The sequence below is a fragment of the Conger conger genome, chromosome 3, assembly GCF_963514075.1.
Source record: "Conger conger chromosome 3, fConCon1.1, whole genome shotgun sequence".
NCBI classification, from domain to species: domain Eukaryota; kingdom Metazoa; phylum Chordata; class Actinopteri; order Anguilliformes; family Congridae; genus Conger; species Conger conger.
In genome coordinates, this window is record NC_083762.1 from 60,592,966 (window position 1) to 60,617,351 (window position 24,386).

The 24,386-nt window shown below is 42.2% G+C and overlaps 1 protein-coding gene across 3 annotated transcripts in view; it reads right to left on the reverse strand.

The window, feature by feature from the left end:
• Window positions 1–1,043: 1,043 nt before the first annotated feature.
• arhgap15 (Rho GTPase activating protein 15) overlaps window positions 1,044–24,386 on the reverse strand; it is a 126,215-nt gene continuing 102,872 nt past the window's right edge. For all 3 annotated transcript variants that reach the window (XM_061236772.1, XM_061236773.1, XM_061236771.1), the window contains 2 exons: window positions 17,860–17,965; window positions 1,044–2,078 (listed from right to left, as the gene is read on the reverse strand). In XM_061236772.1, coding sequence (XP_061092756.1) covers window positions 1,895–2,078; window positions 17,860–17,965 — 290 coding nt within the window. In that variant the 3' untranslated portion in view covers window positions 1,044–1,894. The remainder of the gene's footprint in view (window positions 2,079–17,859; window positions 17,966–24,386) is intronic.

The window sequence follows — 24,386 nt, forward strand, 5'->3', positions numbered from 1 at the left end:
AAAATCATTTGGCTAAGTTTAGCCACAAACTGAAGTGGTGGTAAAACAAGGGACCTAAAATGTGTAAATGATCAAAAAAAAAACATTAATATATTGCAATAGTCCTACCAACAAAGCCAGCAGTCCTGCCATTTATTTTAAAACTTCGTAGGAAACTGAAAAATACAGTGGAGGAACACAGTGCAAGTTAGGCTTTTTCTAAATAGCACTGTTTTGGAAGACACTGCATTTTTGACAATCAGGACTGTCAATGTTAAGCCACTTATTTCACTGACATAGAATCTGTTCTCTCTACTTGTAAACAGTAAGTCTGTACTGTAGCTGAACTTGGCTCTCATTGATCCAGAATGACCACAGAAGTAGGGCTTCTAAATGACATTAGTATTAATGTGGTGGGAGGAAGCAAGCCTAGCTTTTAAAGTGGTGATTTAGACTTCCTTTGGCAAAGAAGAGCACATATCTATCACAATCTGGTAATTCAACTTCAGCTACGGTTGGGCTTTTTATTTCAGGGAGTGCACTGGTTGAGAGGGGAGACAGATCCGTGGATATTTTGGCCAAGAGGCTTTTATGAAGGAATACGAACAAAAGTCATGGAAACACCGCTGCTTTCACCTCCAGAAATAACCTTAATTGTGCTCTTTAAAAAACTGTGGTTCTCAGTCATCTTCCAAACTAAACTTCTGCATGTTTACGTCAACCTCTGCAGCAGCATGCTAGATAGTGAGGTATCCCAGAATGCCCCAGGAGAGATGTAATATGGAAAACCCCATGAACGCTGTGTCGGCATGCTTGGAAACGGCATCAAATAGACCTTTTTTAATGAGCCCATCAGATTTACTGCGTTTTGAGTACCGTTTGTGCTGTCAGCAGTGTAAAGGCTGAACACCATAAATCAAAGGTTAGCCAGCATTTTCTACGGTGTCCCTCTATTATGTTGTATTCAGAGAAGTTTTGAATACAATACATCAAGATCCAATTTCCAACAGGCTAGCATTGATAAGCATCATTAATTTTGGTCTTTTATGCAAAGCGAAGCAATAGAACAGAATAAAGTCTTTATTCACATATTCCACATAGTCCAAGATTCTCACTGCAAACAGATGTGGTACAAAACTCACTAAATGTAACATGTAAACCGTCAAAATTGGCAAAATGCTATCCAGCGAAAACAGTACTACTTTGTAAATTAAGTACAAGCCACTCAAAGCGTAACTGTAAACAAACAGAAAAATACAGTGTTGACAACTGGCTCAGCAACTTAGGCATTCTACAGAAAATGGCATTTTAAAGGAACTTACTACTGATTTACAATATGTCTGGAGCCTGAGGATATGATATGGCTACAGTATCTAACCTGGCTTTTCTCCTCTACATCATGGGCAGAAAAATACTGAAGCGATGGCAGACCACTTTGTGAAGGTTTGTGGGACTGAAAGGCTAAGCAAGGACTCTGGAAATGCCTTCCTCTCCTGCGTTTAAAACTCCAGTTAATGGGATATTTACAGAACATTAAAACCTGTATCTCATTTCTGTTCCTGAGTGATTTAATTATGAGAGCAATTCACTCTCCTCCACAGTAAAGGAGCGATTTCCCTGATAATTACCATGACATTGTGGATATGTTTTCCTTGCTTTAATCATTTCTAATAATTCAAAATGCACAAATAGAAAATGAAAGGGGGGAAAAAATAGCGTATTATTTCTGAATTATCTTACACTTTGGATAAGACCCTTTGTTCCAAAGGCACCTTTGTTAAGGTAAATGAGGAAATTGAACATACAGTATCTGACAAACTAATCTTCTTGAACTACCATTACAACACTATGCTGTACATGCTGCATACTTGGATATGTGTCATCTTCCCTTGTATTGATTTAATGTACTCTTGTACTACTTCCCCGCAGGTCCGAAGATTGCTGAACTTTCGATGAGTATGAACTCTACAATCTGATTCTGGTACACCATGTTGAACGCCAAATTCCCAGAATCCAATTCTGGCCACATGAGCGTTGGGCCAAACACAATCCCGATTCCCTGTGTTGACATCCGGTTCTTCAAGGACTTGGTGAGGATCCTGAAAGAAAAAGAATCAAGATTTCAAATGCTATTAAGGACGGTAATACAAATTGTAATCTGAACAACACAGAATTACAGTGGCTTCTGAAATTGTGTCAAGTCTGTAAAGTGAGTAGTGGCTTTTCATTTTGTTCTGTGGTTGTGTGGTGCTATCCCAATTCCCCTTTTCTGTTGTGTAATAGGTCTCAGTAGCCAAATGTCCATGGGGGTGCATAGTATGATTAAGATGCTATTAGTCAGTTCAGTAGCTTGTTTCTTTTTTGGTGACCTCACATATCCTGTTCAAGAAAAACAGAACACCCCCCAAAATCATTTGACAAGCAGGGGCTTTATTACAAAAGTAGAGATGGAGTCTTTGATAACCTTTTTAATCTTAAACTGACAATATTATTTAATCTAGCTCAAAACATCTATGAGGGCTTTTCATTCTTGGAGAGGTGCAGATGTTATGACTGAAAAAGTAAAGCCTTGACAATGTATACAGTGAAACACAGATACCAATCATATATCTTCCAACTAACAACATCTGTATGCATTTTAAGACACCTTTTAAGACTCAAGATTCAGAAGAATACATAATTTATCCTACTGAAGGAGACAGAATAAACTTCAGATATTAGCCGTAACATTCCAGCAAAATATTTACAGGGAAATGCAAGGCTTTTGTCCTAAGCGGTACTGACACAATCCAGATGTGTTTTTTATCGTATAAAAATTAAGTGACGCTACAAGTCATATGTTCCATGCGGCCGTACAAATGTCACTTCAACCATTTTTGAGCTGCATTTCAGAAACATCAGCTAAGAATAAATTACACTGTAGTCTGAATGATGAATGATGTGATACCTTTAAAATGACTCATTTATAAAGGATTGATAATAAATAAAGACAACTTTATACTCTAACTTTCCAGCAGGAAGAGTAAAGATTTAATTATTTATTAAGAATACATTAGAGCTTCCAACTAATCCTGTAACTTTTGTGTTTCTTTTCCTTTATTTCTTTTTATTTCTTTAATAAACATACATGTGTGCGCCAGGTGGGCGCTGATGCATAACAATGAGTTGTACTGAAAGCATGTGAGTCAAGCTTCCTGAAAAGCATGTGTTTCTCAGAGGCAGAACTGGGGCAAATATGTAATTGTTTTGGACTCAAATACTTCTCTGTTCTCGATTGATCTTGCCTGGTGCAATTAACCTCAATTTGTTTATTTTACTAGGAAGTAACATTGAGAGTAAAACCTCTCAGTTTGACTACCAATACCAAATTACCTATTACCAATAGGATCAGAAGGCAGTTTGCACTTTTTGAGAGTATTTCCTAGGTTCCAATACACCAGGCAAGATCAGTAAAGCCCAGAAAAGTATTTGAATCCAAAACAATTACGTACTTGACCTAGGTCTGCTCAGAGGAGAGCTTAGCTGCTAACTACAGGACCGGCAGCATCAGGAATGAGCTCTGGTGCCTCTCACAATATGGCTTTACTACAGTAACGGACATCGCGGTTACCACGGTACCCACGCCCCCCCCACAGGTCCCAGATTTCTCTCAGCTCTCAGGCAGCGGTCGAGCCCTAAACTCAGACTGACGCTCTGCGCTCCAGCTCGTTTTAACCACATCACACGATGGCAACGTGCCGATAGGGCGTGGGGTGCGACTCTGGTACCCGAAATGACCAAAGCCGGCAGGCTTTTTTTTGCGCAAAAAACAGACCGGCATTCCAGATTGATTACGTGTTCTGTAATCGTGCTCGTTAACCCGACGGGGTGATTGAGGGAGACACTGCAATAAAATGACATACGTAACAAATTGTGTGTGTCCCCATTCTTGGGTAACAAATGCTGAATTGATTATATACAGACTAAACATGAAGTGTGTGGCAGACAAGCCAGGCTTTTCTCTGGTCCTCAAAGCAAAAAAAGCGCACACACAAGCACGTACGTACGTACAGTACGCACCTTCACACACACACACACACACACACACACACACACACACACACATTCTCTGGATAACCACAGTTAAAAAAACAAACTTACAACAGACCCTCGTGAAACATTTTATGTGAATACCACAATCACAAGAGAGTCTACACCATAAGAGAACTTGCCAGCCTGGCTATTTTATTTTCGTCCAGTTAATTAGCCCACGTTGTTATTTGAAAGCGAATTTTCAGGATCATCGACACGTGGAGCTATTAAGGATGATGAACATATATGGATTAACAGGTCGTCTTGAACTATGTGGCTGTACCAGCAGTAAGCTACTGAATAAGCATATCAATGAGGGCAATTTGAACGACTGCCTAGAAAATGGTGCTTAAGCCCGGGGGAAGAATATTGGAAAATAGCTATTAATAAGATCAGAAATCGTGATGAAAGCCAAGAACAAAGTGTGCTCTGAGCTACATGCTTTGGTTTATTTTGCGCTTACTGTAAAACGTGGTGTTTTTCGAGTGAAATGAAGCTGAGAGATGTACCTTATATGTGGTCAGACTTGTAGGAACCAATTTGTTGATGCGAACGCGCTTCTGCCAATGTAAAGCTTGAGGTAAAAAGTAATACATTTGAGAAGTCTGCCTGAGGAATGCAGGGACTGTAAGCCATTTTCCTTAAATCAACACTGAATACCAGTTTCGACGTGATCTATCTGAAGCATTTACTCTATAGTTTTTTTCTTAGCATTTAGGATTGCATCACCGTTGGAAGAAAAAAGAAACTCCATATGTGGCGTGTCTTCTCACGAGTTAATGACACGCGTGTGTCGGACTCTGCTTTACACTTGTTTGACCCTTCTTCGCGGAAAACCCCAGAAAGAAAACGGGGCTTTAGCAACACAGCGCCATGCGGTTCCTTTCCGTGCAGGGCGACATGTGTTCCTGTATCACTTGGTGCTTTGCTTTCAGAAACTCAAAAAGGTATTCTTTATTATACGTTGTATAAATAGGGCTGGTGCAGTTAGGGGCTTGGACCGAGCGCGGAGAATGCGCTGGAACATTTCTGACTTAGCTGAGGCTTGGCTGGGAGACAACGACAGCCAATACAGAGGGACTCGCTCGTCAGGGGAGCCAGCGCCTGGCACCAGAAACCATTAGAAACATTACAGATGAAATTGGAACACAATAGAAGCTTGCGGTGGGGGCTACAGTCCAAGTTGTCAGGGCCCGGGACAAACTATTCTGATTAAAAGCAGCAAAGTAGTATTGGGTCTTCCCCCTAAACTTATACCAGTCGGCCCTCTTAGCGGCTAATTGCGTCCAGTGCTTTATGGGACTGAGCCCAGTTGACTTTGTTGTGGTGATCAAACCTCTTGGTGATGTTATCGGAGAACAGCGCATAAAAGCACAGCTCGTAAATTTCCGCCTTTCAGTGAGTACCGTGTTCACGTGGATACGTGGCGTGTGTACTTTTCAAAAAAGAAAAATGGTTCCTTTCCCCAAAAAACATGCGGTGGAGATTTGTTTCGTGAGACGGTATGAAATTTCTGGAAAACAATTTCAAATGGTCTTTCATATGAACAAGGTTTCAATAACTTGATCAGAGCGGAATGATCATAGTTATGAGTTTCTGTATACGCCTGTCTCGGTGAAGTGGGAGTTACCGTGGAAACATTTTTCTAAAGACTACAATAACCACAATCGATGTGGCAAACCTCCACCCGAAGCTGGAACACGGGCTCCTGTAATCAGTCAAATGAAGTGCACTGCTATGACCAGTGTTGGGGGGAGGGGATGGGGTGGGTGAGTAACATGAGAATGGCTCCTGTATCTAGTTAAGACAATGCCACTTGATACAGTGATGTGCCTGGCTATAGTATGTGCATTTACATTGACATTTAGCAGACACACTCATCCAGACCAGCTTACATTAGTGCATTAATACAGGTTTTGGTAACGAGTAGAGCTGATGCCAAGTCATCAGAATCATGTCCAATAGTACCAATCAAAATACACTCAGTGATCACTTTATTAGGTAGACCTGTACACCAGCTTGTTTATGCAAATATTTAATCGGCCAATCATGTGGCAGCAACTAAATGCATAAAAGCGGTTCAAGAGGTTCAGCTGTTTTTCAGACCAAATGTCAGAATGGGGAAGAAGTGACTTTGACCGTGGAATGATTGTTGGTGCTAGACAGGGTGGTTTGAGTATCTCATAAACTGCTGATCTCCTGGGATTTTCACTGTCTCTAAAGTTTGCAGAGAATGGTCCAGTAGTTAGACTCATAACTCCAGTCTGTCGCTTAGTCACATGACCGCCTTCAGTCAGACGGAACGGCCCAATGAAAACAGCGCCTGGCCACCGTTCTCCTGGTCTGAGGTGTGAACGCCGCAGTTGTAGAACTGGCTAACTACAGCAACTGGGCATTGCACATGTAGAAATGCGCAAAAATGTTTCTCAAGGAGAAAGAAATAAGGATTTATCACTTAATATACTACACATTCAGCAGTCGCAAGAGTAATTGTTGTGTAACTTCAGTGGCTTTCCCATTTTTCTATGGAAAGTAAAGTCAGTAAAAAGACAGAATGTAGACTGGATCTGTTCCCGCGTTAAGGTTCTGACAGGAAAATTTTGCCGCTTTTCCTGTTAATTACATTTTCCCTCGTAAGGTGGAGAGGCAGTGCCAATGACGGGCCTTGTCAGACTTAATGACAATAATAAAATGGCAGATGAGCCATCAGGTTAAGATTATTCCAGGAAAAAACAACACTTTTAATCCTCCCTCTAACAGTTCTGGAGACCAGACAAGACTGGATTGTTGTCACACGGCCAAATTGATGGCTGCCCTGAACACTCACTTTCCCGCTTTTGGCGCGGAGTTGATTCTTTCCGCACTGAAAAGACACAAATGGCTGAATGAATAATTAAACAACCTACACCATAACCTAATATATGGATGAATTGAGCTTGTGGTACAAAGTACTTTTGGCACTTAATGCACTGTATATTTGGGTGATTTTAGGCCTTTTGACCTAGAATTGACTGTTACAGTACAGGATGTGTAATTAGCATTATTGCACATGCTATTTAATATTATGTTAATACAGCTACGTATATACAGCATGTGTATAATTGTAATATTTGAACTATATGTCTGTTATTTTTAACACTCTAGATTAACATTTGATTGAGCAGCACAACATCACAGAGTAAATATGCTCATCATTAGACACTAAACACCAGCACAGTGGAAGCTATATTTCCCTTTTTCTTCCTCCTTCAGCAGTTTGGACAATGTGATGCGTTCAGCTCCTTTGCAAAAGATGTGGAGGTAAATAAGATTCATGACATAGATTTTCCAATTTAGTTCACCTATAGGCAATGGTATATATCATCAATACATTTGGATAATAAAATAACAATCATCATGGTCATCATGACCACAATGGGTCTTTAAGACCTATATTAATAAATTGAAATTTGAACTGTTTATTGCCTGATTTGATGAATCAGTGCATGCTTGATTTATTATAGGTTGTATGCAGCACCTTAATTGCTGGACTCCAATCAATATGGAACGTGAGCATATTATTTACAGTATAGCTGAAAAATGAAGAAAAACAAGCCGGTGACACGGGGAGGGAGAGAGGAAGAGAGAGCGAGTGAGAGAGAGCCAGGAAGAGAGAGAGAGTTAGTGAGTGTGAGAGAGAGCTCTAGAGAGTGAGGAAGAGAGAGCGAGTGAGAGAAAGAGAGCAAGTGAGAGTGACAGTGAGAGAGAGAGAGCAAGGAAGATATTGTGAGTGAGAGAGAGCGAGGGAGAGGGAGACCATGAGTGAGTGAGAGAGCGAGGAAGAGAGAGAGAGAGAGAGAGAATGAGAGAGTGAGTGTGAGAGAGCGAGGAAGAGAGAGTGAGAGAGAGAGCGAGGAAGAGAGAGAGAGAGAGAGAGAGAGAGTGTGAGAGCAAGGAAGAGAGAGAGAGAGAGAGAGAGAGAGAGAGAGAGAGAGAGAGAGAGAGAGAGAGAGAGAGAGAGAGAGAGAGAGAGAGAGAGAGAGAGAGAGAGAGAGAGAGAGAGAGAGAGAGAGAGAGAGAGAGAGAGAGAGAGAGAGAGAGAGAGAGAGAGAGAGAGATGGCTTGTGGCAGTGGCTGGACTGAGGACCTGAATGCTCGTGCTATTATTGGGCCGCTCGGTTTGATCAGATAACAGACTGACATCCCAAATAGGACCTGACATGCACCGCTAAAGATGCCAATGCTAATTAATTAGCATCTCATTTTTGTCCAGAGAGACAACAGGATATAGGAGCAGGAGTTCGATGCCTCCCCCCCCAGGGCTCCTCTATTAGGGTCAGGAATCTGTCTGTTTGACCTGGGGATACGGGTAATAAATTCAGGGGGCGGTGAAGGACACGTTGACACTCAGGCACTCGCACCGCGCTCCTGTCACCACTCCCAGTGCCCTCCGGTTACAGGAAATGTGTCGAGCTTCACCGTCTCCACGAATACAGGCTGTACGTACAGTCTTATGACCTGCTCAACTCTGACTACCGACAGTCCGGGACTCAAGATTTGGTTCTGTCTTTAATTGTCTGTGACTATGAATCAGACCTCGTTCAAATGTAAGTAATTACTTTTGGATTCAAATATTTTTATGTGCTTAATTGCCTCAATTGAGCCAACCAAGCGGACCAGTGTTTCACAGACTCCAATCCACCAGACAAGCTCAGTGAAGCATAGAAAAGTATGCATCCAAAACAAGTATGTATTTCACCCAGGTCATCTGACTGAGAAGGTTTGAAGTTAAAGATAGCACGGGTTTCTAATATGACAGCTACATTGGCTCCTCCCAATAGCCTATCAGAAGCCCACAGGCTAACAGATATCGCCAGGTAGATATTTGCTGCCAGCTCTGTAGCCTGTAGCATTGCATGGCCTATATGGTGTAAAAGTGTTACTGGCTAAAACAGAGAGAGCAGAGGAGGACATGTGATTCAGCCACAATGCTCTTGGCCAACGGCTGCAAAAGGCTCGGTGGTAAAAGGAGGGGCGTCTCTGCCAATTTCATATTGGAACAAATTTTCACAAATTTTAAAGTACAAAAAACAAAAACATGTAGTTTCTTTACACACACACACACACACACACACACACTCTCTCTCTCTCACACCACATATGTATATATTAATTTCAATGGGATTATTTCAGCTCTCCTGTCAATCAACACCAATGAACTTCCCTAATTGGCGCCAGCGAATGATTTATCTTAACGTTTGACATTCTATTATCTTGGCTCGGTTTCTTTCTTTACTGCTTTGAACTAAGCTCAGCTCCCCACAGCCAAGTGAGCTGGATCAGAGACATCCACTACAGAAAGCCAGGAATCGCTGCCTCTGTGAAACTCCTAGCGCGCTCGCTGGCGGTAAAGCCCCAGAAACAGGGTTCGCTTCTAACGTGACGCACCCGATTACAGGGTTCCCTCCAACAGCGACCAAACCCCGGCAATTACACTCTAAATCCAGGGTTCATTTTACCTGACGGATATAGACCAAACAACCCTAATCCCCTCTCAAAATGTGTGTATAATTTCTCATAGCGGGCTGCCTTTGTACTCCTCCAGAGCACTCGCTGATATTGCCATCCAGATGAAAACCAAAAGGCAACAAAAAGCAGGGACTTTTTTCGCTTGCGGAGAGATTTCCACTCCGGGCCTCCTGCTTTGACTCACTCCCTACCCCTGGCTGCCTCCGAAGGTTGCAGGGTTTATTTTCCGAAAGGTTCGGAGAGAGGCACTTCGAACAGACGAACAAAAACATAACGCGCAGACCTTCGAGAAACCAATGTGGTGAATTAAGAAAGAAAAAAATGAGAAAAAATGAACGCCACTCCCAAAAACACCCACGAGAGAAGGAATAAATAGCAAAGTCGAAACGCGAAGGTACACTTAGGAAATCTGGTTTCCTTGACCACATCATCACAATATGGATATACAAGCGCTTATTGAATCCAGGCAATGCGGATCAGGAATAAAGAAGACCGGCTCCACAAAGTTAAGCCACAACAAAGGACATTTAAAGACAAGCTTCAGAGACTCGTGCTGCGACATTCGGGTGCCAGGGCGTATAAATAGACCTCTTTATTGAAATGATCTTTTTATGCAGGTTTTTTTTACCCCCTCTTCTCTTTAAAGTGAACAATGGAAAACTTCGTTTTATGATTCGCTTGAAAACAGGGGAGTTTGCTGCTATTTTCTGACATTATGTGCATGCATGAATATGCGCAAGCAGAACTGAAACAAGCAGACTCATTTTGGGTTTCCTCCATGCAGACCCAGGTCCTTCCCCAGGTTTGGCCACAGGCTGACTTCCAGATGTTTGTATATACATAGATTAGTTGGGGTACGTCTTGTTGACGTGTCCAAAGAACGTGTCCAACTTAATCTGCATTCAAATTCAGAACATCATGCCAGTTCCAACAGTAGTGGCACAGGGGTCTGCTTATTAAGAAATATTTTTTGAATCCACTATTTATTACAATGCAGACCAACATGTGTTCAAATATGGAATTACAGTTTATAATTACTAACATTTATTAGCACAACTGCATGTAACAATGCTTAATTACACTGGCTGAATAAATATACACTCAGTGAGCACTTTATTAGGTATTTAATACACTTGTTTGGTCTTCTGTAGCCTATCCACTTATTAATTTTTATGTTTATTTTCACAGGAAGCTAATGGGGGCTAATGACCATTCTCCATAGCACAAGAAGTGCAATGGCAGTCACAACCAACAGCACTTTTCTGAAACTTTTAGTCCTTTAGTCACAGCGACCTCTCACCTTTCATAAGCCTCCTTCCAATTGCATCTTCTAAAAAAAGCAGTTATGTCAAACGCAGTGGAAATTGAAACACTACTGTATTATTTAGACAAACATATAACACCACTTTTGCTGTACATTTGGGTTATATTTCACTCTTAGATTGACAGTTTTGTAGAGATGCACCGCCGCAGAGTAAACACTCTGTGCTGGCCTACTGCCTGAGGGCTTTGTGGCTTTTTGACGATGCATCGATCCAACGTCTGGATGGCATAGAAACAGCTGAAGGAATCCACCATTTTTCTCATTGAAATCTGTATTTCTCAAGATTCATCAAGGAAGACTACCATATATTTACTGTAAATGTCACACTTGTCATTTATTTTCTTTGCAGAATATTTATTTTGAGAATAAGTTTGACAACAGGTTCTGTGAGATGCACCAATGTCTGTTATGTTTATGTCAATCATGAATAAAGCAGCAGCCATTCATCATAATTTATATAATTTTAAAAGTACTGAAACAATGAAAAAAGAAAAGAGCAGCAATGTATAAAATAATGATTATTAATAATAATTTGTTTGACTACCTTAATTTTAACTTGCTATTTGCATCTCAAGTTTTTTCTCAAATTTTTGTAATATTGGAGGGTGTCAGTATGATAAAAACAAAACCCCAAGAAAATCCAATTGAATATTTTCACAAGGTTATTATTATTATTTTTTAAAGCATTGGACCCCTTTCACAGAATATATCCATTACAAGAGCTATCTGCTATCAAAATGACTAGTCTTTAGGCAGTTGAGTTGGGAGGGGAACTGAATTGTTTCAATGTCAAAAGCAGATATTCATTCCTTATATGTTATTCTTCAGTATATGTTACTCTACTTAAGCCTGTCAATCAAACTTTCTGCCTTAATAACATGACTGCTGCATTGTACACTCAGTGATGACACCTGATGGTGGGAGGACTAAATAACACATAAGCCAAATACTGAAAAAACACAGGGATAAAAGAATCACATTGCTACTAGATGGTTAAATCAAATATAACTGAAAGATCCTCCTCATCATTTGAACATATGCCCTCCAGAGCTTGAGAAACAGGAAAAAATTAAGCATTTCACATCCACAGATGATTTTAATTTGGTGTGGTTCAGAGAGTAATTCATATGAAAAACATCAACAAAACCAGTCAGTTTCTTAATTAGGCACTCTCTGAAGAGAGAGGCAGAGGAAGAGAGAGTGATGGTGGAGCGTTGCAGGGGAAAAACGAGAGCACATGTATATTTGGGTGTGGTGCCCAGAGTCCCTGACTTTCCCTGTTGACAGTCCTGTAAAACAGTAGAGTACATGTTGCTTCAATGACTTTTCCTTTGACAAACAAGGAAAGTGATTGGTGAGAATCCTGGATTTGAAGACAAAGAAGTAACATGATTGGTGAGAAACCTGGGTCTTAAGACAAAGAAGGACCGTGATTGGTGAGAAACCTGGATTTAGAGATGAAGAAGGAACGTGATTGGTGAAAAACCTGGATCTGAAGATAAAGAAGGAACGCGATTGGTGAGAAACCTGGATTTAGAGACGAAGAAGGAACACGATTTGTGAGAAACCTGGATTTGGAATAACACTTCCTCTAGAACAAAGCAGCAAAACTAAAATAGGTCAATGAGATCCTTCTCGTTCAAGGTACTGGCCACGTGCCAGACTATGACATTTATCCACAAGTGTCTTCTTCCCCAAGCCATGCCTCTTTTATAAGGATTATCATCGTCTCCATTTGAGGTGTGCAGTGCTTCCGCTCGAAACCCAGGATTACATCGCTTGGAACATCCGAGAAACACAACAACAACAACAGCCGCGGTTTGATTAGTTAACAATCTGAGTAATGGAGAGCCTGGCAGGCTTTGCCAAACAGACGCTAACCCCCCCCCACCCCCTCCCCGTCCCCCCCCATCTCGCGCATGCCAAAGGGTACGATCCGCGGTGCGGGCCGGCTAAGGTCCCGAAATGAGTCATCTGGGGGCAGTGGGACCACCTGCGCGGGAGGTAAATGCAACATGGCGAGAGGGTAAATGTCCCCGGGGAGAAGGAGTTTGCCACATGGCCCGCGGATCCTGCCAGGCCCGGCCAATACGGACCGGGGAAACAGAGCGCCGGGCCCTGGAAGCTGGCGGATTAATACGCTGTCACGTCCGCCCGTGAGAAAGCGCAGATACGGTAACAGGGCCTTACGCGGAGAGTTCTCTGTTCTGAGCCACACGCAGGCATCCTACCTCTCCCGGAAGGTTCCAGGACTCGCTGAATTCAGCACCTGCTCACTGATACCCATGAGTGCGTAGAATTCTGCCCCAAAACAGTGATGTGCACCAAAGGCAAAGTGAAGTTTAGAAATGTGCGTTATCCAGTATTTGAAGGACAGGAATTGACGGACAATCGCGGATTAAGGAACCGAAAAGTGAAAAGTGAGGTCGTAACTGCACCCCCCCCACCCCAATCCCTCCCGCCCCGCCCCCTGGTCACAGATTGAACAGCCCCCCCCACCCTCTCCCTCGCTCGGTTGATCAGTCAGTCTCCCACCGGAAATAATTTTCCCAAGGGTGCGATGTCTGCACAGGTGACGTCCAGCCCTTTTAACATAACATATAACACAACATAATGACAGGAGCAGGCCATTCAGCCCAGCAAAACTTGCCTTTTCTTGCCACTAAAGTGTACCTGATAAGTGTAATGTTTAGTTATTGTTTTCCTACAATAAAGGAACACTCTCCATTTTATCAAAGGCATGAATATTTTTCTGCATGTTTATATGCTTTTTTTTTTGCTATTATGAAGGCATGCTTAATATATCTTGTCTAATAAGTGTTGCAATGTTATAGCCAGCTAAATAGTTAGGTATAGTATACCCTATACAGTATATTTACGTTTCTTAATATGATTGTTCACAAGCAACGGATGGGAGATGGAGCAGTGTCGTAGACATCATGCGGTAAAAATAGAAAGTTTTGATTTTGGCGATCAATTAGTTGGTGACCCACTGACCACTATGCCATTTGTGTCCATTGACACCAGAGACAAAACGAGAACCGCTTATTATATATTTCTCCATTTCTTTATTTTACACGCATCCGTGTTTGAGAGAGGGGTGTGTGTCCTGTGGTTCATTGAGGAGTGCTTATGCCCTCAATACTGCAAACAATCAGCAGCTGGGATGGTTCAGGAACAGAGCTTTAAAATCCATAGGCATTCTCTGGTCAGGTGGAATGCGACTCAAAGCTGGTGAAGCTGGCATTTTGTTATTGCATTAAATTCCAGTGTTTAAGTTAAGTCAACCAGCTACCAGCTGTTTCAAAACATAGCTTGAGTTGTCCTTGATTTTGTACATTAGGAAGCTCCCTCGTGGGTGTCACGACACCTCTCAGAACTTTTCTTTTTCTTTTTGTTGTACGAGTGGTTTCTATTTGTACGAGTGGTTTCGTTTTCTTTGACCTGCTGGAGCATCCACAGCACAGGTTGTCATGCAGTCAAAGGTTGATTCTGGCTTTCGTGTTCAGGTTTTCAGATGTGAAAATATCACGTATTTAGCTAATGATGTCATCCCTTTGTACTCGAAAACGATGTAATTGTTCTCCAACAAAAGCAATCATTTAACATGCAATGCATGTAGAACCGGAGTTCGAGATGACGTTATATTGGAAAAGACAAGATGCGTTTTGAAAATGAGGAAATGAGGGAAAGCTCTTTCTTGGATGTGACAATTAATGCGAATGTAATTACGAAGTGACCCGTACATCCAGCCAACCCCTCCCCTTGGGTCTCCAGGGTTTTGTTTTCTCTGGAACAATCCGGGAGCAGTTTATATTTTCAGTCCCGTTTGCCTCCTGTGGGGGATGGTGCCCAGGACTGCCAGTGGTAAGAACTTCCCAGATGTAATATGTATCAGGGAGATTCATAGATTTATCAGCTCATGCTGTAAACAATCCCACAATGCATCAACTCTGCGGCGGCAGTAACGGTAATCTAAAATGGGCTCTACAGCAAGGAGAGAGTTTCATCACTGTACTGTGACTGATGGTTTCACTTCAATTGCTTTGTTCTGCATTCTTCGGGGCGCAAAATAATGGCAAAACGTTATTCTGGCACCGGAGGACACCCAGAGTATGGACCAAGAAGTGAAAACCGCAGTATAAACGTTTTTGTTCACATAAACATGCGTCGTTGCTGAAGGAACTGGCTTCCATTTTTTGCATTCAATGCTTCAGGCTCTTTTGAGGTCACGGCTGACCCAAATTTTCGATTTTCTAAGCAGAACTATTTAGAATGTAGAAATGTAAAATGGAGGACGGGAACTGTTTTGGCAAGCCGGATGGTTCCGATAGAATAATAAAAAGCCTATTATCGATAGAGTCACAGCCAAGAACTGTGAACCGTGGACGTTAACTAAATCAAACAGGGCAGGGTTGGTGGTTCTACAAACTTCACAGGCTCCACAAGCTTGCTGACCAACAGTAACTGCAAACAGCCCCCAGGCAATTTTTTTAAGGTTAAGCAACTCTGTAGAAAAGCCATGTAATCTCCACATGTAATTTCAGCCTTATCGATGGGCCTATTGTTAGGATTATTTGAATATATCAATCGAGTCAGGGATATTTATCTAAAACGCCCTGGAGAGTTTTTGATCCCCCGTGACCTTTAACTTCAGCGAATTAGAGGGATTTTATTACAGGATGGTCATGACTCTCTCTGTCTCCTTAGAGTTGTGCTATTATGGATTACTATTACATGAGGTTTAAGGGTCAATAGCCGGTGAATTAGATTCAAATCAGTGCAATTAAAATGTGTAAAGGACTTGGGAGTTCTGGATTTATTTTGCCTCTAGGTAATTATCGCTCCAATTTACATCTTAACATGCAATGAAGGAAAATAATTATCACACAAGGATAGCAACTCTTTGACCACAGGTATTGTTGACTTCACTGTTGTATTATTCTGTTGTTAATCATATGCAAATTGCAAGGCAAGAAACACACAGGAAGCACGTCATGTCTTTCGAGGTGACACGTTATGCACCTTAATTCCACAGTTACTGACAAACATTATCACTGCATTCATTTTAATGTGTGGTGATATACATGGGACAATAATAATTAAACCGATAATGGCTAATGATAGCTAAGGAGTTAGGATGACATCGTATTTATGACATCGCAATTGTCCGAGGCTTTGTTGGAAACAAACCTTTCAGGGGCGCAAAAATGGAGCCCTAATCTAAGAATAGGAGTATCCTGCCTAGCCCTGGTAACAGCTCCACCTTGCACCTTGTAGGTCCTCTGGAGTACCTTACACCGAGCATCACAACATTAATTTACTCAGCAGATACTCCTGTCCAAGGTGACTTGATATGATATTCGTTAACACTACGAATGACTATGTGATTAAGGATAATGTATGTGCCTCGGCTAGGGCAGCAATGGTGCCACACAAAGGCATTGAATGTGAATCCAGCCAGTTACATTAAGCATCAGAGCGATGATCGGCGTCTAAGTATCCCTCAGCTCATCAACTCCGCAGCGGCAGTCGAAAGAGTTCAAAGTTCAAAGAATGTTCAAACAGGAGACACCAGTACCTTTCCCCTCTTCAACTAATCAACCTTTCACGAGAACTTCATGAAATTTCCCGTAATTTCACGCGATTCGTCTCGCTGTCTCCGGCATCAGAGTTTACGCTAACCAATTACGGCTTTCACGCGAGCGTAATTAAAAGAGAACTTAGAGAGCGGCCGCATCTGAAGAAGTGAGATCTAATGCAAGTCGACACGGCCGTCCCATTGTTTACAGTCGCCCGGGTTTGAGGCGAGGGCTTCTCCGTATCGCGCTTTTCGTATCCGCCCGCTCCCCGGGTCGGGAACGGTCGCCACGCTTAATTAATTAGCGGCGCTCCCCAGGTTCTGAAATAGGGCTGATCTTTAAAAAGTTATATCCCTGATTTTCAAAGGGCTGGAAATAGAAGCTGGAACAAAGCAGCGGAGGTTTGTGAACCACCAGTTCAAAGAAACAAGTTAATTAGTTTTCTCAGTAGTAGTAGTCTGCAGATAAGATTATAAAAATGTACACAAATACAGCCGGCGCTGGAGGAACCGGGCCGTGCGACACGCTATTGTGCAGTGATACATGAGTGTTGTTAATGGTCTTTAGAGAGTTTTTGAGATCAAACGTGTTTAAGCAGAAGGGTATGTGAGCACACGCATGCTCAAAACTGTCATGCACAGACAGCAGTAGAACATAGGGGAGCGCACCTTAGTTAAGGAAGTAAATATAATGTTTTCATATTATGAGGTGAATGGCTACAAAATTGAAATTTAGAAATATAAAGACTGTCCATTTCTTTTGGGGAATACTAGTGAGGTGGCGTGCTGGATTTCACACACACTGTACTATGTGTTTATAATACGCAGTGCATGTGCATCTACTGTATATGTTCCATGCCCCTCACCACTTCAGCAACTAGCTTGGGGCTTTTTTCAGGCGAACATTTTGTTCTCTGCTGTGTGCTTTGACTTTAAGCCCAAACAGATTTTTTACATTTCATTTTAATCTTTTTTGTGAAGTGCTCAGGGTTGCTTCGATGAAAAGTATACTTATAATATCTTATAATATAGCACTGCACTGCATTATTTCACTGTGATTTCTGTTCCGTGTTCCGTGTTCTGTGTATTTGGTATATACTGTAGGTGGTTCAGAACATACAGGTAAAGTAGTTTTAGTCTTGTCGTGGCAGTGTAGTATAATGGCGAGGGAACTGGGCTTTTAACGCAATGTTTGTGGGTTTAGTTCCCAGACAGGGAGCTGGTATTGTAACCTTTGAGCAATAACATTAGTAAAGTATCCAGCCTTACACTGTAAATGTATTGTATGTAAATATAAAATCATTCTTCTGCGTAGGTCGCTCTGGATAAAAGCATCTACGTAGCGCTGAAATGTTGCGTGTCATGAGCAGCAACAGTATTTGGGTTTTGCACTTACTTCTGCAGGTGTGTGAAGAGAAGTTTCATTGTGTCGTGGTTGGGCTTTGGTAGCTGCTGTACCAGCTTCTTCACGGCTTGCACCCGCTGTTTATCGTCCTTTGTTTCTGTTAAGAAAATCACACTGAAAATATTAACACCGATATCACACCACGATTTTCATTATCAGCATTCATCCATCCAATGCCATTGTGTGTATTCAAAATATTGTTCCCTTAGACCAGAATTATAGCCCCTGGATGCCAGTAGTACTGCTGGTTTTCAGTCCCCTCTAATGAGGGACAAATTCAGACTGACAGTACCAGGGACAGCAGGTACAGTAAGTGGGATTTCTAGTCAATTGGTGACTTTAATTATTAACTATCAGCAGAGATGGCTCAAGAAAGTATTTGTGCACGGTTAAAACATGAGAAAGGGCCCCCGGCATGCACACACACACACACACACACACACACACACACACACACACACACACACACACACACACACACACACACACACACACACACACACACACACACACACACACACACACACACACACACATACATACATACATACCCCACCTCTAGGGGCCCTCTGAATAGCTATTGCCTTCCTGCCCTTGACTATCAGGTACATAAGAACAGCAGAAGCCCTCCTGGCCTGCAGGGCCTATTCTATCTATCTCTTCTTCGAGCATGGAGATGATGAATCACTTACATTGTCTTTAAGGAATTGTACGTATTGTAATTTGACGACCAGCAAAACCGTTGTGTGTGTGTGTGTGTGTGAATTTCATGAATCCGTTTTGAAATTTATGTTTCTTTCCAGGTGAGGGAATGACAGGGAACCTGATAAATCACAACCCACAGCACCATTAAAAAATGAACTACCGAACGTGGGTCTGCCACTAAGGCGGAAACCTGAACCTGTTAACGCACAACAGCTCGAGTCAGCGATTCCCAGCCCCAAATGACAAACCACGCTGCCTCACCAGCCACCTCTATCTCTGCCCAGATCAGTGATTACTGCAATACAGAGAGGTATAGTGTAGCATCCATTATCATCCAGCAAGGACCAAGTAATCATAATGGTTCTTGAAGTGCCTACCTGCAACAAGTCGGCCGCAACATTTATCACGATTACTTTACAGAGGGAATCCTGCACTTTTGTACGTCTGGCAGGGAAATCGCGATGAATTATTATTGACAGCTATGTAGAAAATTGTACCTTCTGGAGACCATTACTTGTGATAAATCAAAAAGTCGTGTCTCACCTCACAACAGCTCAGAGGTGCTGAGTGCAGGGTTTTTTTTCCTCTCTGTCTTTTTCATATCCCCTCGTTTTTTTGTTTTTTTCCGCGAGGTAGCGGCGAGCAGTTCTGAGCGCGCTCCCAGACCATGAATAACTGTCACGGCCTCCCATTTGTGCCGCTAATGTATACAAATGGGGAATAACCGGCAAAAAACGCTGCGCTATGTTAGCGGGCGATGAAGGGTGAAAATATATTGTTTTGGTTTCTAAAGAAATAAATGCTGAAGTTAAGTAGGCTCCTTTTCCGTGGGTCACTGTCGCGGTAAACTGAGTTATGCGCTGCAGAGTCTTCCAGATTTTTCCCACGTCATTATTCCCGGACGCCTGGAACAATGCCTGGGACTTGCACGAATCATGCACCATTAAAAGGAAACAAACTTTGTGCTATCGGATTATAAAATGCGGATGAGAAAAAACAAACATTTGACTGGATGCACCAGCGGGACATAATTCAGCATTTCAAGGGCTATTTACTTGTATATTTATAATTCTTCACCTAAGTACTTTCCCTGGGTTTTCTGAAAAAAATAAGTCATACAAAGAACACCACAGACATGTGAAATAATTCCCTGTGTTTTGGGAATATGAGATAGATTTCTCAGCTGTCACTCTTTGTCAGGAATACATCCCTCTCTGTTGAGCCTCACTCTCCTGTCTTTATTGCTGTGTTAGGGTTATTAATATTAATGCATGACATTAATCCAGCTGAACGCGGGCCTCTCGGACAGGCTTCTCTGCCTGAGTGAGCACCTAGCTGTAGGTGCTGCCAGCTTTGATTATCCGCGCACAGTGATGCTTCTGTTCCAAATGACAATGAACCCAGACAAGCCAGGCCACTGCTGCAGCTCAATACAGCATGCGTATGATGTCAAATAAGACCAAAGACATCGCTCGGTAGAGGAAAACTATCTGTATCTGTTATTACAGTTCACTTCTGTCCGCAATCTCATCTCACATTGTTATTTTCAAAAATTGCTATCACCATATTTCAAGTTTTTTCGCTCATAGACTAGCTGTCCCTAGGTTATTTGTACCTGTTAGAAAAACAGAAATGGTGGCACTCAATTGAACTGGAGGAAGTGAACATATTGAAATCAACTGTACTAGTCTAAGTGGATTGGATTGGTTGTATTCAGCTGTGCTGGTGCAAGTGAATGGACTGAATTCACCTGAACTTGTGGAATGAACGGACCGAATTGAACTGACGTTAGTTGTATTTATGCCCATGCCTTGCTGTGCAATATCCTGAGCTGACTACTCTTTGATGGATTGGAACAAGAGGCTAAAAGGTAACGGGGTATCGAGAGACCTACTGTCCGTTCAGCCTGCGAGACATTTATAATATCGCTTATTGCAGATTCAGCAGCTTTGCTGCTCATGTCCGCTTCCTGCAATCATTTTCTGCAATCTATAGTACTTTCTCACCTAAACATAATAAAACCTGGGCAAAAAAGGAACGTTTAATCACAGTGTAATGACAAGGTGCACGTGTCATGTTTTAGATCTTAAGGATTAAGAGCTACAGTACAAACACACAGCATATACTGAGTTTAGCCGCAAAGCCCTAGCTCTTTTTACTTAAATAATATTATTAAGGGCACCTACCGCTGTTTCCCTAACAGTTCTAATTATCATTTAATAATAATCTCTTGAAATTGGATTCAAACTGAATCTAGAATTTTATGGAAAGGAAATATTTGGAAAAAGTGCTTGCCGAGTCCACACCAAGGACATTTTTCTTTTTGAATATCTATTATAGATATAATCTATTCTTGTGCCATTTACATATGGATGTTAAGACATTTGAATGTATAATCAGGTACAGACTGTCAGGTTCTGTGTTTTCTATTTTCATTTTTTGTCTATGTCCTTCATTTATTGTTACGCTCTGTGCTCACTGTAGTCTGTTTCCTGGTTGTTCCATTCATTTGTTTGTCTCCGCCTTCCCACTCCTTATTTGTCTCCGCCTTCCCACTCCTTATTTGTACTTCCTTCCTGTCTACTGTCATTGACTCCACCTGTGTCTAGTTTAGCTACGTGTATTTAAACCCCTTTGTTTCTGTCTTTCATTTCCAGATTTTGTGTCCTGATCATACTCTCCAGCGGTATTTTCTGATTTACTTCTGTTTCGACCTGTTTAGTATTAAACCTCCGCCTTAAACCTGGATTCTCCTTTTGTTTGGACTGCTAGAGTGTTATTAACCCTTTGCTTGTGACATCAACCATGTATTGGATTATCCCTACTGAACCCGTTTGCTTGTGTACCATCCCTTTGCCTTGATACAGATATCAGGCGTTTTCAAACTGCCTGATATCTGTTACAATTGTCCGCTGGAAATCGACCCCTGCTTGTCTCATATATTCTCATATTAAGTTAATAAAGACTTTAACGTTAACTTCTGTGGTCTCACTCATGGGTTCAGTGTTCTGGTCTCTGACAGAATACTTATGTCAGTTACATGATTGTTTTTGATTCAAATAATTTTCTATGCTTTACTGAGCTTGTCTGGTGTGTTTGAACCTAAGTGCAAGCCCTGCCTTCTGGTCCTCCTGGTTGGCTCAGTTGCACCAGGCAAGATCAATCAATTCATGTATTTGACCCAGGTGTGATCAGGTGTGGTTCGACAGCCAGTGTAGATTTTCAGAGCACGTCATTCCCTGTTCATTTAGCTCTTCAACCCCTGACATCCACCTTCCCCCTGATTCTTGCCCTTACCTGACCTACTGAAGCACTGGGAAGCCAGCAAAGGTTAGACTACATGAAGGGCCCACACCAGATGCTCATCACACTTAAGTGTTTTTGCGATAGGCTGATAATCGCTGAGAGTAAATCTTGGCTTTAGCCTTACAGTAAGAGCATCGAGGATTTGGACAGAGCATTCGGTCACATGCCTTTTTCCAATTTGCAGAACAGATGTTTGCACGGTTTAATATGTTTCACTCTTCTTTTTTTTGGACTGGGGATTGGTGGGTCGATGTGAGTTGGTGGCAGGAGGATGTTGATATCTTCCAGGAACACTCATTTAGGCTATATTTGCTAGACTGGCACGCTTGCATTTCAGTAGGATTAATACAGATTATTTAAAGAAAACAACTAAACTTGACTCTTTCTCTCTAATGAATATGTAATGAGCATAGGATGTGCTGTATGGAGCACATCACAGTTCTGCGGGCAGCTGAATTACTTATTTCTATCATAGTTTTGAGCTTGCTGTTCAACCTTGGGTTAAATAGTCCACCACATTCAGCAACTCCGGAGAAAATTATTTCATGCCTCTTGACACTTCAAGCAACGGAAACGGGTGAGCCCTAATGGCCAACCAGGACCCATAGCCATTGCATACAAGCTAATGGCCAGACAGAATGCAATTGAAAACAAAATCTGGAACGTCCAATTGTATTCATCAATTCTCATTGCAGCAACTGCCGATATTGATTCAGAAGAGTATAATGACTTCTTCTCTTGATTTAGAAAAGTGTGTGCTCTCCTCCTCAACAAGTGAAGTCAACTTCTCATGACAATACAGTCAACAAGTCAGACTCACACAAACAGGAGTCAGAGGAAGATGCTTCACGTACAGTTTCAGCAGGCGGACTTTCGTGATTAGTCCTGGGGGGCTGCCTGGCTGGCCGCAGTCGGTACTGGCACAGCCCGATACCAGACTGCGGGGCCTGTCCGTGCACTAGAACAGTGCCTCAAAAGGACGAGTTGCCATTTGGGCCTTTCTGATTGAGGAACTGGCCAGAACCCCTCCAAAGCCACCCAACCCCCCACCCCCCCTCCACCCTCCCTTGGCACAACCCAGTCAAGTGCTCACTTTGAACCACCGAGACGGGTAATCGCAAGTGCCCTGTGACCTGGCATTGAAGCAGGCAGCAGATGCCCTCGTAGGCATTGGGTTGCCAGGTTTGCAAAACTGCACACAGACAGAACGTGGTCTGTCATGGAAGGCACAGGGCTTACCCCTTGCCAAAGGTGATTCCCAGCGGAATACGTCTCAACTTCTTTTCTGAGTTATAATTTATTTGTTTATTAATTTTTTTGTTTTTTGTTCCATGATTGGGACTTTCTCCCATGCATTAGGGATTATCAGAGTGCAAGATTAATTGCAAGAATTGGAAGAGATGTGTTATTTTACTTTGTCCTATATTATTAGATATTATTATATTATTTTATTAGATGATTGTAAAATATATTATGCAAACACTTCCACCATACAGTGGAATAGTACTCTCCACCTGTTGGACGGCAATTAAAGCCCTCTTGAATATAGTTCTAATCAAATACCAACTGCTAAATTAAAGACAAAAAAGTTCTGCTACTTTCTAATACTTACCTATTACTACTCACGTTTTTATCTCACCCCAATGGACACCCCTCCCTTAGAGACATGAATAAGAACTTGACAAGGAACTGCCAAGTGAAACCCCTTGTGTGCCAAAAGGGCGGTGCTCAGTTCACGTAGCGAGACTCCACGTGGCAAATTATCACAGCTCATTTTCCCACTGTACTGAAAGACATGAAAGAGACCGCAGAAGAGTCTCCTGTTCCTCCAGCCTTACCCTTTGGAGAAAAGGTCTTGTCTGCCAAAGGTAACACTGCTTTCATTTGCATCAAGATAACCTGAGGGAAATGAGGTTTCTCAGACCAAGTAATTCACGGCGAGCTCTAACTGAAGCTCTGCGGTATTTCAACACGTATGGAAGGGTGCCTGTGAGCACAGTGGTGACGGCATGAACAAGCTCACATGTTATTAACGCTCCAAACACCAATCTCTGTGCTCCCCTCACTGAATAAACTGGAGCAGCTTATTCTTGCTGATGTTTGTGAAAAGGCCTCGAATTAGCAACCATCAATCATCTCCATCTCACTGGTCAGTCTGACCCAAACTATGATATACAGTACAGCTGAAGAACCCCGTTTATCTCAGGTGAAGAACGGTAAGGAGCACTTCTGGCTTTGCATCCAGATGCAAGGATCCACTAGCAGCCAGTTGGCTTCTGAAAAAGTTCTGAAAATATTTAATCTCTTTGAAACATTTCAGACTTTCGGTCCACCTCTGTCCCTGATGTGTGTATATTTCAGAGTGTATGCCCTAAATCAGGGGACTATCTCAAGCCAATTCACTGTCCTCCACAGTTCAGAGAAGTCAGAGAAAACTAGGAAGAAGTTCCATCCATTTTAAGTTTGTTGTACTTCTTTGACTGGTTTCAACCCCAATTTCTCCATGA